General features: G+C 37.7%; 1 protein-coding gene across 1 annotated transcript in view; it reads right to left on the reverse strand.

The window, feature by feature from the left end:
* Positions 1-1,750: 1,750 nt before the first annotated feature.
* Positions 1,751-13,910, reverse strand: part of plxna2 (plexin A2) — a 221,716-nt gene continuing 209,556 nt past the window's right edge. The window contains exons 28-32 of the mRNA XM_051879828.1: positions 12,684-12,874; positions 11,694-11,863; positions 11,353-11,565; positions 11,029-11,179; positions 1,751-6,539 (exon numbers count right to left, since the gene is read on the reverse strand). Of these exons, the coding sequence (XP_051735788.1) occupies positions 6,444-6,539; positions 11,029-11,179; positions 11,353-11,565; positions 11,694-11,863; positions 12,684-12,874 (821 nt within the window). The 3' untranslated portion in view covers positions 1,751-6,443. The remainder of the gene's footprint in view (positions 6,540-11,028; positions 11,180-11,352; positions 11,566-11,693; positions 11,864-12,683; positions 12,875-13,910) is intronic.

A 13,910-nucleotide genomic window follows, 5' to 3' on the forward strand; every position in this document is an offset into this window, starting at 1 on the left:
TTTTTAACGCTATTTGAGCATAAGAAACAACATTTATAGTACAGTTCATGTCAGATTTTGTTGCTGATTTAAAATGTTATTTAATTTTGAGTCCGTCAAGCAGTTTTTGAGATTTCAGGATTCCCCCATTCAAATAGATAGGACTTGGTCTTGGATGCCCGAAATAGCTGCCCTGAGGCATTGCAAATATGGCCGCCGAGTGAACAGACTTTGCTAGAAAGGGACTTTGGCTGGGGTCGACACCAGGCTTCTTAAAGGGACAGTTCACAGAGTTCTGTCATCATTTACTTACCATTGTGTCATTCCAAATCAGTATTGTTATTGTTAACTAAAACTAAAGCTATTAAAAATAGTTTTCGGTTATTGAAATAAAACTGAAATGGAATAAAATATAAATATTAGATGAAAAAAATAAACTTGTTGCCATTTTTCATTTAAATTTTTTACATTTAAGGACTAAAATGACTAAAACTGAATACTGAAATACTGAATACTAAAAATTACTAATACTGTAATAAAAATTAAAAATAAATTCAAGCTATAAAGAAATAAAAACTAATTCAAAATGACAAAGTGCATAACAAAATTACTAAAACAAACTAAAAGTGAAAATATAAAAACTAATTCAAAATATTAATATAATAGTATATAATACTACTGTTCCAAATACATGATTATCATTCTTCAACAGAACGTTTTTTTTTTTTTTTTTCGCATACAGTGAAAGCTCCAAAAATTATGCAAAATACCATAAAGTATTAAAAAGTGGTCTTGAAAGAAATTGGAGTGCTGTTATTTTTTTAAATTTATTTTGTTTTGGTGTAATTAATGCATTAAAACCAATTTAGTGATATATAATATTAATATATAAATAAATTTTATTTGACTTGTCAATTAAGATTTAGAAGTATGTTTTTAAGTGTAGCACACACGCTTTTTATATTGATAAGCCAAAGTTTCACATGCTTGTTTATCAGTTTTACAGGTGAACAGGCTGATCCACAAGTTAGCACCTAAACCAGTACTAACAAGCATGGCATTTCACAATGGTCTTTTCAGCATCTTGATAGCACATACATTTCCCAGACTTGTATTTGCAAAACTTATTTAATATCTTTTCATTTGACTGAATTTCGAACGCTTACTCAAACACAATATGCCACTAAATCACTACCTGTCAGATGTTACGACAGCATTCAGCTGATGTTTATAATGTGTCTTAGGGCACAGGGGTCACACCTCAGTGGTCAACAGTGTATTTAAAAACTGTGAATGAAGGTTACGGTGAATAAAGTTACAAAACACATTGCCTTAGGCTGTATTTGGTGGTTTTCTTGCCCGAACTAGACATCTGTATTGATTAAAAACCGGCACATCCACCTCAGTCCCGCTGGGGGCATTTTACACGGCCATCCAATCAGAAACCACCGGCCCATTACCATTGTAATGTAATTTGTCTGAGTGTGGTGTGAGAGAAATGTCCAGCTAGGGATAATGGCCACGTGGAAAGACAAACTGCAGTGCTGGGCTGTTTAAGCTCCATTGGTTACCTTGTTACGCAGCGAGTCCGAGTGTGAGTGTTCATTGATGGCAGGGTTTAAATTGCATCCCTAGATTAACCCCAAGTAAGTGGGATGAATGTGAGGCTATTTTTCCCCTCGGGGCTGACAGAAGTCATTCTGTTTCAGATAATGACAGGGTAGGGTATATACCACAGGGATATTTCTCAATGAGTCGAGTAGAACCACCATTTTTAACCAGTAAATTTTATTTATATATAACAACAGTACAAAGTGAATCCTTGGCTTGCAAAATAGGTGTGCTTCATATTTACAATAGGTACACAGTAATATAATATAACAAAACAAAAGCAATTAAAAAAACAAGACCGACTTTTTTTCTTTTTAAATACTTTAACTCTCTTACAATTTTCACAACACTTAAAAAACAACAAGAACAGACAACCATAAGTGTTATTATTATCATCATCATCATCATCATCATCATCGAGGTCATTATTATTTCTATGTACTATGTTACAGAACTCCAGTGTCTACAAAGAGAGATTCGTTTATAATTTTGCGTGATTGTAAATGGAAGGATATTCACCTCTGAGGTGATCAAACTGACTACAAAAGCCTTTTACGCTCTCGTTTTTGTTTACGATTGGTAATATGAAGAGAATATGAACATTTCACTTGTTCGTAGCATGCTATTCCATCACAGAGCAAAACATGAGCTAAAAACAATAAAAGTGCACAAAATTGCTTCCAAGTCTGTCGATTCGTGCCAAATATAAAATGAACAGCAGTTGTGACCGCCATAGATGACTGCTGATATTTCAGAAAGCTGCCCAGTGCTGTCAAATTTTATTCTGCTCTGCAGAATAGCGCAATAAAAATTATAATTAACTTTTTTTCAAGGGATCAAATGTCTTCTAATAAACATTAATAAGCGTTGAGCTACTGAAATCTCTCTCAACAAAGTGCAATTTCCTGTGCCACATCATTTCGAACAAAACGTTATGACCAGAATACATTTTGTTCTCTGAATTTTTGCACAAGCAGGAGAGTCGTCCCTCCTCGACTAATGTGGCAGCAAAAAAGGTTCACAATAAAACTGAGCCGCATCCGCAAAGGGCAGTGGGGTCAACGGAAGGTCTCTTGCCCTTATAGAGCTGGGATGGGCTCTGATGAACGGAAAACGGGGAAGACTGTGGATAACCGAAAGTAGGAAGCTTTGTCATGGACCCTAATGTCACTGACATGGCTTGTAAATTCACATATGTTGACTATACAGTAGTGTGTGTTTGTTAGAGGAATGTGTGGTTGTTCAGGAAGAGTGGAATTACGCCATAACTTCAAGTAATATTTCATGCCAAAACAGAAAATCTGTCATAATTTAATATGACATTCATTCTTCCAGGGAACACAATCTAAACATTCGTAAATCAATATATATTTACTTGAGAAGCAAATAATAACGTCTTGTTTCTTTTTTTTTTTTTTAATTAAGTTAATGCTTAAAAATATCCGCCAATGGGAAAAGACAAAGTTGTTTCCTTTTTGAATTAAGATTTTTTTCTTACCCCATTGGAAGATATATTTATATATTTTATTATATATATATTTTTTAAATGTCTCTTGATTTAACAATGTTTAGATGTTTGTTCTGGAAAACAAAGACACTGAAAATCACTTTTTTTTGTGGTAAAGACTGTCCAGGTCACCCTTTTCCAAATAAATCCATATAAAGCTTTCAAATTTCAAAAAGAACACAAAAGCACCATAAAACATGTCTTATGAAGTCATACAAGAATTTTGTGTGAGAATCAGACCACAATTTCTCATTATTCTCCTTAAAGGGTTAGTTCACCGAAAAATTAAAATAATGTCATTAATTACTCACCCTCATGTCGTTCCAAACCCGTAAGACCTTCGTTCATCTTCAGAACACAAATTAAGATATTTTTGATGAAATCCGATGGCTCAGTGAGTTCGGATCGCGTAAACGAAGCCTCGTTTACTGAAATCACATGACTTTGGCGCTCCAAACCACTGATTCGAAACAAAAGATTCGTAAAGCTTCAAAGCAGTGTTTTGAAATCGCCCATCACTAGATATTGTTGAAAAGTCGTTATTTTGGCCGCACAAAAAATATTCTCGTCGCTTTATAATATTAAAGTTGAACCACTGTAGTCACATGAACTATTTTAAATATGTCTTTAGTACCTATCAGGGCATTGAAAGTGTAAATTAACTTGCTGTCAATGCAGGCCTCACTGAGCCATCGGATTTCATCAATATCTTAATTTCAATATCTTAATTTGTGTTCCGAAGATGAACGAAGGTCTTACGGGTGTAGAACGACATGAGGGTGAGTAATAAATGACATAATTTTCATTTTTGGGCGAACTAACCCTTTAAACCTTGCCACCCTTCCTAGATTTTTCAGAATCACTCTTTTGACTCGGATCTCTTCAATGAACTAGTTGATTCAGTTCCCAAAACCAGTCTGAATGATTCACTCAAATCACATGACTTCATTTTGGTCTGTTTCTTAGCCGCATCTATCCTATGACTTCCGAAGCCTTTGTATAAAGCACATAAGACATAAGGACCACTTTTATGATGCTTTTGTATCCTTCATAAAGCTTGCAAGCATCATTCAAAGTCAAACAAGTTTCAGATGGACTTGAGGGCGAGTACGATGATAGAATCGTCTGGATGAACTATTCCTTTAACAGATTAATTCATTGTCTTTCATGCAGCTCTTCATTTGTAATCTCTTGCACTGGATCCTATATTTGATGTGTATTTTTTTATCTCCTGATCACACTGTGCACACGACTAGTTGAGATCAAAGGCGAGCTTCAAAGCAGCAGGAGGAATCTGAAGCTAAAGGGGTCTGTCTCTCTCTCCATCTCATTCCTATGCTTCTCAAACACTCCGGCAGACACCACCCAGCAGCCGTCTGAGAGAGGGCATGCCTCTTCCACCCTTCTTCATCGTCGCATTGCCTCTCTTTATCTGATCAGTCTCAAACACAGCTAACAAAGACAGGGAGAAAAATGACACGTCGCTGATTAAATCAACTAGAAACAACAGATTAAATGTTCTAAGGCCACAGGGGGAAAACAACAAGCGCCATTTGAGTCTATTTCTTCACATCCGATACTGCATTTTTACTGAGGAGAAGTCAAGTCTCTCCCTGATGCCTCTGTGAACCTAAGATGCCTCTGACCTGAACGACCTTGTCTATTTTGGTTCGGATGATCTTCAAAAACAGCTCTACCTGCCATCATGCATTATAAATGAAAGCTATGTTGTCTTTTGTTCATGCGTTCTGTTGACATATTTCATGTCAGACGGGGGGAATAAAAAACTTAAAAAACAAAAGAGATTGGAAAGAACCCACTCCAGCTATCCCAGACATCCAAAGTATTTTACAAATACTTTTTATATTTACAAATACCGTTCCAAGCTCATGGTCTTTTCGTACCTGAATTTGCGAGTGGTGAGAATGAAACTTCTAAACCGGAGATTTTTTTTTTTTTTTACAGTATACAGGGTCCGTTCCCTTAATAAAGCATCAACCGACAAGTGCGTAAGTAAGTGATCTTTTGGCACTTAATCCCGACGGGTGTGTACGGAAAGGAAGTGACATGGTATATTACATCAACGGCGTTCCTCTGAGTCATCCACAACTCACGTGACCTCTTGGCACTTAAACATAGGAGTAAATGGGAAAGGAGACATTATTTTTTTTAATATGAGGTACTGTATAATGCATGCAGACTACACACACATTGGACCATACATAATAATTAATACTCTCTGGTAAGATGATCTCAAGGGAGTCCATTCGTTTGAAAGGGAAGGTGGGGTTTCTCCACGCGTGATTTGAGCTGAAGGTGCTACTTTTGTATCTGAATCTCAGCAGCACTATTATGGAGAAGGAGGTTCAGTTCTTTAGGACGTCGTGCCGGAGAGATCAGCTCAACTGACTCCCGTTTTAAAAAAGCAACAGAAATGCGAAGACAAAATAGAGTAACGTTTGTACATTCACATACGCTAACGTGTATAAAACAGGACATATGCACACAGAGAGACCGTAGAGCGGAGTTCGTCCAGTTTGATACTGGTTTCTGGTCTTTAGCAGTCAATTAGGGACATGCTGGTTGAACTTTGACCCCCTTTTTGTTAGTTTCATTAGCTCCCAAACCATGTAGATGCCTCGTGGTCTCTTAGGTCTGAGAGGGAATCGAAAGTTTGTACTAGCGTGTCGACATGCACACACGTGTTGGTAGCAGCCGCTGCTTTCCAAGGACAGAAAGACACTTGAACTTTCGCCACACCAAGATGAGGAACTATACTAGCCGACTCAATGAAAAGAACTCAAAAAGCACTCATGTATAAAAATAAAATTTGGAAGTAAAAGCCATCAACTGGACGGTAAATGGCGAGGCAGTAGATGTCCATTTCCTTCGGTTGAATCCTCCTGAAATGTTTTTTAGCAAGCACAATTTTTGAGGAAGTACCAGCGTCTCTTCAGATTCTGCAAGTCTTGCATCCATCACGATAATCAGTGCTAGGCACATCGAACCAAATGAACTAAAACAAACCAAACAAACCAACCAAACAAACAAAAAAAGCCTCAGGAAGCTGCTCGTCCCACAAGGTTCTTTAAAAAAACAGCTAAAAACAGAACTCCATAGTTTCCACGCCTGATCCCATCCTCAAGATGAAAGCCATGTGACTTGCTTTCATCAAATAGTTGTCTATTGGTCTTAAAAGTTGACCTCTTCGCAAAATTGTAGAAAAGAAAGCACAAGCTATTGTTGGTGTCATGTCTCTAGCCAGTGTTGCTCTCTTTTGTGTGAAGAGGCTTTGGATGATGGTTTGACTGAGTCTTTCGTCCTTCGTTCAAGCTTTGTCATTCTCTCAGCTCTCCACCGACATGGCGGCGATGAGCTGCTCCACTTTGTAGGCCAGTCGCTGTTTCGTTGCCGTCTCGTCCTGGTCCAGTGCAGCAGTGATCTACGGAAAAGAACAGAGAAAGGTGTTAATCACTCTGGCATTACGACAGATGTCAGGTGAGGGGTCAGATCTCGCATGCTCTAAAGAACGCATTACAACGTAATAAAGGATGGAAAAATCGAAAAGTTTATAAAGCATTTAATGTGATCCGAGGACAGAGAGGGAGCGTTACCACAAAATTTAATGCAGCATTTAATGAAATGACTTCATAGCAGAGTAAAATATAAATAAAATATAAAATTAATTAAAATATATAATATAATATAATAATTAGTTACATTTATCACATAAGAAAGTTTAGATATTTTAATGTGATCCCTTGACAGAGGGACAGAACATGGCCAAAAAACTGAATGCAGCATTTAATAATATGAGAGTAATATATATATATATATATATATATATATATATATATATATATATATATATATATTAAAAATGTATCTTATTTAAATGTATCTTATCTTAGATATTTTTGATATTTACAATATATTTTTATACTATGTTGTAAATATTAAAAATATCTAAGATAAGGTACATTTAAATAAGATACATTTTATAAATGTACACATAGATATATAATATAATAATATTAAAAATTAATTTTATTTAAATTTATCTTATCGTAGATATTTTTAATATTTACAATATAGTATAAAATATATCTTATTTAATGTTAAGATACTAGGAAAGTCTCTTGGCAGATACAGACTACACTGTCTAAACAAACAGATCGACTAACACTTGCAAACAAATCCGAATTGGGTTTAATGTGAACAAAGCTGCCGTTCGCATACATCCGCAACTAGAACATAAAACTGATCCAGGCAACCATTAAACACCAGACACTTTCTTCAGACGGCATACTCTATATCTAATTATCACAGTTACTGCTCACTGTGGTATGAGACTTGGACTAATTTTCAGTCTCTGAGAGAAAAATTGTCAGAGACTTCATTTCATGAATATTTCATTAAAAAGGAAAGTATAACTTGAGTCTGACCCAATCTGCAGAGTGCCATCTCTCATTTTCCTTCTGTGTGTTTTTTTTTGAAAATAGAGCAGTCAAAAATGTCGAGTCATGTTGAGAGGGGGCGGGCAGACGGGATCGACCCCTCTCTGTGCTCATGTCATAGTCTCTGACTGTGGTGTCAGAGGAACACGGTGGGAAGTGGCATTGTGGCTGCTGTCTGCCACTCATTTGCACATCAAACAGTGAAAATAATGGGAAATTAGATCGATATGGGCACTTCCAGCTAGCCAAGATAGGGTTTCATTAATGACATCTTTAAGATGTCTAAAATGGTGGACGTGAGGGCAGTAGAGGATGGGTGTATGTGGAAAACTCCTCCTGTAACTGCGAAAGATTGACTGATTGTAAACAAAGACTCTGAAACTCACATCAATCTACTACTTCTAACTTTATGAATACTATGTCACTTAACTGACGTTTATCCAAACTATACAAGTAGTGCTATAAAGTAATATATCCCTTTAAATGCTCAAAAGCACAATGTTATGAATCGCAAATAAACCATCAACCTTTTGGTTAAACGTTAGGATCTTTAAAATATGCTATACCACCTCAGACAACATTCAAACCAAGTTCGGCCCACCCTTTCTCAGCTTTAAGTTTCATCCCACCTTCAATAAGGAATTACATTAGTATCACTTCACCACACTGCGGCAAACAAATTCATGCATAAAAGTCAAATTTGGAAGCCATCAACAGGATCGTGAGGCACTAGATTTCTGTTTCATCTTCCATCAGCATCCAGTATTCCCAGGACGCCTGCCATCGGAGCCAAGTTTGGCCCACACCTGCTCGGTTTGTCTCAGCGGCTGTAGCTACGGGGCAGGTCAACACTTCTACAGCCGCTCAGAGCTTCCGTTAGAGGCTCACAGCATGAGCATGTATTCGACGAGGAGCGCGTGCACTGAATTTTTCATGCATTTCAGCACAGCTGCAGGAGCACTCTCCACATCATTGTGTCTGATTCAGTCGCCTTCATTTTAAGGAGAGCGCATATTCTCTCTCTGTCTAGCTCTTTCTCTCCCTCTCTCATCAGGTTAAGTGCTCCGGAGCGCTGACAGAGGTAATTATTTTCAGTTGTCCTATTCGCATTGTATAATGAATCTGAATTACTGCATGCAGGTACGGATTGTCCCGCCGCACACATTTGGCTGGGTGAACAAAAGGATGTTCTCCTCTTAGCTTTGTGTTTCCTTTTTCTTTTTTGAGATTCTGCAGGGAAAATAAACACAAGCAGGAGGCTTCATGGTCTACACTTGTGTTTCTCAACATTGTTTGTCACCCACAAGGCTCAATTCACTGACAGCAAACCAGACATGATTTTCTTTTTCTTTTCAACTTAACTCCTATTATACGGAATATGGAATACAGTCTTTCTATCTTCATTCTATGCAAGTTAGAAAAGGTAATTGATGACATCTTGAGCAGTTGCTGCTTTAAAAAATGGCGCCTGATGACTTCAGTATTGAATTTATGTTTGATAGATTTAACTAGGAGTCCCTAGTTAAAGGGATAGTTCACCCAAAAATGAAAATTCTGTCATCATTTACTAAACCACAAGTTGTTCCAAACATGTACTGTATGAGTTTCTTTCTTCCGTTAAACACAAAAGAAGATATTTTGAAGAATGTCGGTAACCAAACAGTTGATGGACCCCATTGACTTCCATTGTATTTTTTTTTTTTCCCCATTCTATGGAAGTCAATGGGCCCATCAACTGTTTGGTTACCCATATTCTTCAAAATAGCTTCTTTTGTCTTCAACAGAAGAAATAAACTCATACAGGTTTGGAACAACTTGAGGGTGTCATTTTTGGGTGAACTATCCCTTTAAAGCAAAGAAAAAAAGATGAGAGATGCAAAGAGCTGTATCAAAAAGAACTTAAAATAGAAGACAAGTAACTTGAATTGCAGATTAATATTGTAATATCTATAAGATATATTTTAAAAGCAACATTTTATGACTGATAACTGCTTCGAAGCTTTACAAATCTTTTGTTTCGAATCAGTGGTTCAGATCACGTAAACGAAGCCTCGTTTACTGAAATCACGTGACTTCGGTGCTCCCAACCACTGATTCGAAACAAAAGATTCATAAAGCTTCGAAGCAGGGTTTTGAAATCACCCATCACTAGATATTGTTGAAAAGTCGTATTTTGTTTTTTTGAAAAGTATTCTCGTCGCTTTATAATATTAAGGTTGAATCACTATAGTCACATGAACTGTTTTAAATATGTCTTTAGTAGCTTTCTGGATCTTGAGAGGTATGGTGACATTGCTGTCAATAGAGGCCTCACTGAGCCATCAGATTTCATCAAAAATATCTTAATTTGTGTTCCGAAGATGAATGAAGGTCTTACGAGTGTAGAACGACATGAGGGTGAGTAATAAATGACATTATTTTCATTTTTGGGTGAACTAACCCTTTAAATCCACTTATTTAAGTCTACAACGCAAACTTAAAATCTTATAAGTACCCCCTGGAATCCGCTCAAGTACCCTTGATGTACACATATGCCTGGTTGGGAATCACTGCTCTATTTGTAGAAAGACAGACCTAGTATATAAAAGAATGAAAGGATATGCAAAAAAGAGAGTACGTAGGAATGTGAGGACAAGAGAAAACAGACCAGCAACCAAAGAAGGATATTTACATGAGTGCAAGAGGAGAGGCTGCAGGCGGAGCTGTGTCTCCGGGCTCTTGGCGCTGTCCTAAATGCTGTGTAAAGTAAAGGTCAGACTAATGGGTCCCCTGAGTGGAGCTGCCATTACGGTTGGAACATCTCCATCGTGGGCCCTACTCTAGTGCTCTTTGTGTCGGAGTGGCTGTCAGTGATCTAGCTGTGTGTAATCTTCCTCATCAGAAGCCTATTCATTCTCTCTCCCTGTCTGTCCCCACACTGTGCATAAGTGTGTGTGTGACTCTGAAGCCTGCTGCCGCTGGCTTTAGAGACTGTTTAAAGATGACATCATTCTGTGAAACTCTTTCACAAGTACCTCTTGTTTCAATGCATGTTATTCTACAAATAAGGCTGTATTGATCTGGAGAAAGTATTTATGGCTGAGGAACTACACCAGTATAATAGACATGAAGGCACAGACCTCAAACGATTATCTTTTGGCAACTAAATCGCGATATATATATATGTCAAAAGATGATTTAAATAAAAAAAAACATATAATAAAAGATTCAAAATAGTACTTTAGATATGAGAAACATCAGCTTTGACATAACAGTCTGAAGAACCAGTGTATTTTTTTCGTTATATGTATCCAGTGTAGACAGATTCTACACTCTTTGCCTAGAAACATCGATCCATAAACAAAATAAATATTTTATAATTCACTTTTGTGGCTCTGTTTAGGCACTTTAGACAGTAGAGAAGTCGGTTTCAATACAGAGCAGATTGAGAATGTTTTGAACATTAAGGTTGACGGCATGTTTTTTTGGCCTCACCTCTTCGCTGTACTTGCTAATGTAGGAGTAAATCTCGTTGAGGGCACTGAGCATGTTAAACTCATTGGAGTGAAGTCGTGCCTGTTCTGCCAAATACGCATTCATGTCCTGATCGGAGATGGCTGGCAGCCTGCTGATGTCAGCGTAGTACCTGTGGAGACAGCCAGGGGGCGATAGTCAATACCAAAAATCAATGTTGCGTGGGAGCTTGTTTGTACTATTGAATTATATGAAGAAAATGAGAATGAAGGGGTTTAGTTTGTTACAAAAATAATATTAAAAACAAATAAAAAGTTAAATATCAATGGCATTCAATTGTTTTACCTTTCTACCCAGTTCTTGTAGTTGGGGATATCTTTAGCATAAAGCAGCTTATTAGAGGGCGAGTCTTTGCCCAGTCTGTGTTCAGATGTGGAACACGAGTCCATGAAGGTTTGAGCCACCACAGACAGACACGCATCCGTGATGCTGCTCTTGTGGATGTCAAAAACAAACTGGGGATTCTTTATCACATTCACCCAGAAACGCAGAGGAAGGCTGTGAAGATACACACACAAAAACAGAAATAGAAAGGTTACATGGCTTTGTATTGCAGAAACTGGGAAAAAACAACTTTCGTTTTTCATTCTTGAGGTTAGGTAGTGTGTACGAGTGTGTCCTCTCACCAGTTGCTTTTCCAGGTGTGGCGAACATCAGTGTCATGGATGCCGTGCTTGTCTGCTTGTTCATCCAGGAAGTCAAACATGTATTTGATAGCTAAAGGAAGCGCGCTGCCTCTGTGCACCGTACTGAAAAGAGTCTCGAACAGGTCATCCACAAATTTCTGCAACGTACCCTAAAAGAAAAAAGCAAAGTAGTTATCGACCATTCAGAACTTCTATTAAACAAACCAAAAATATCAGAAATATCAGATTATTACATTATCAAAATCACTGATTAGATTTAAACATTTATTATTAAATCTGATTCTGAATCATTAAATGCATTTCAGTTTTACGACATGGTTTGCTCAAACAATAAAAATAAAATAAAATAGGATTAATAAAAACAAAATTTTCTGATTCATTTTCAGCATATTGAAGCCTCTCCAGTGACATCCATTCAAAAAAAGCCAACCCATTCTCACTCCAAAGGTGTCAGATGATGATAATGAAAATGATGCCCCAAAATATTTCATAATTTCAATATATATGATGTCATGATGATAAAATTCATGTCTTTTACATCAGTACACTGATGGCAAATGTTTATCAATGAAAGCACAAAGGTATAACATTGGTGTCTTTATAACGATGCGGGAAATTTTGCATTAATCGGACCCCTAAATGGAGGGACAACAGGTTAAAAAAAGTGGCCTATTGTCTCTTCGCCAGACATCTCACAGGTATCAATCCAGACGTGTCATTCTCAAGTAAGGACGGCAGTCCAAAACAGTAAATCACTACGATATAAACAAAAGTTAAGGGGAGGAGCTCTGATAGTGATTGGATGTAATATAATGTTCATAACCCGCCAAACTAGTTAATAAGTTGATGTGTGTTACCCGCCACGGTTGATTTTCACCCGCATTTGGCTGGTTGGCGGGTGTAAATTTCAAACCCTTTATTCAATTCATCTTTAAGTTTAAAATTCACCACAAAAATGTGAGGTGTTACCTTAGTAGCTAGCAGGCGTGTGAGGTAGATCTCAGATACCATCTTGCTGCCGCGGTCGCCTTCCTTTTGGTCCCCGTGCTCGTGGTTCTTCACCAGGTGCCAGACTTTGACTCCGCTCTCCAAGTCCGGAGTGATCATAGGAGCACGGGAGCGCAGGCTGTCCGGACTGCCTGTGTACCGGAATGTCGAGTCTGCGGGAATAGAGAGAGATAGATATTTAGAAAGAGGATTATGATCTTCTTACACCGCCATTCTTCCACATTGTCATTCTAAGGGATGAATAGAAAGAGCGTGGCCCTCTCACATTTCATTTACTCTGTCCAACCCTGTGTATCTCTTTCCTCCTCTCTCTCTCTCTCTGTAGAGGATTTATCTCTATATTCGTTCGAGACCGAGCGAGATGAGTCGACGCTCTCTGGCCTCCTCTTCAAAGGCTTCATAATTGGCTCGTCCTGATTCATTGTGCTGCACACATGCTTTAAACGTCTGCATCGCAGGACCTAATCAATGCATCTAAAGATTTCTAATGAGTTAAGCTCCCCGCTCATCCATCTCATCTCCTTTTCTCCTCCATCCTCGCGTGTTAAATAATCAGTCTCTTGCTCACTTCTCCAATTAGATGTGTGGCTTTTTTTTTTTGCAGTGGTTGAGTGCTCTCTTGGGAGGTCGAATCGGCTTCTCACAATGGTGGTATATTCTTCTGCATCCTTTCAAAGTCTCGCTCTCTCTGTCCTCGTCACCTGGCTTCAAAGGGCATGTGAAACAGCAAAGGAAGGCAAATAGCCTCGGCTATTTCGAGACAGAAGTGGAATTTTGAGCAGGCTGGAGTCACAAGGGAGAATTCAGGAGAAATGGTAGTGTTAGCAGCGGGGGTGTACAGGAAGAAGTGGATTTCGGGTTCAATCCATCTAAAGCTACTGCAAACTTGCAGTCCTTTTGGATGTTGCATATAGACACATATAGGCATTGAGAGATTACAACTAGACTATGTGAGTGTATACACTCACAAATTGGACTATCTTGACTTTAACAGCACTTTAAGTGTAATCTGACTCACAAACAAATGATTCTTGTGATTTGGTTCTTTGGTCAAAAAGTATGGAAGTCCATTTCACCATCATGCTTTGGTAAATCATAATTATGACTTAAAAAGTTGTAATTTTATCATAATTGTGACATTTTATTTCAATTTTGACTTTTTATTTCATAATTATGTTTTTATGTATG

The sequence above is a fragment of the Ctenopharyngodon idella genome, chromosome 22, assembly GCF_019924925.1.
Source record: "Ctenopharyngodon idella isolate HZGC_01 chromosome 22, HZGC01, whole genome shotgun sequence".
NCBI classification, from domain to species: Eukaryota; Metazoa; Chordata; class Actinopteri; order Cypriniformes; family Xenocyprididae; genus Ctenopharyngodon; species Ctenopharyngodon idella.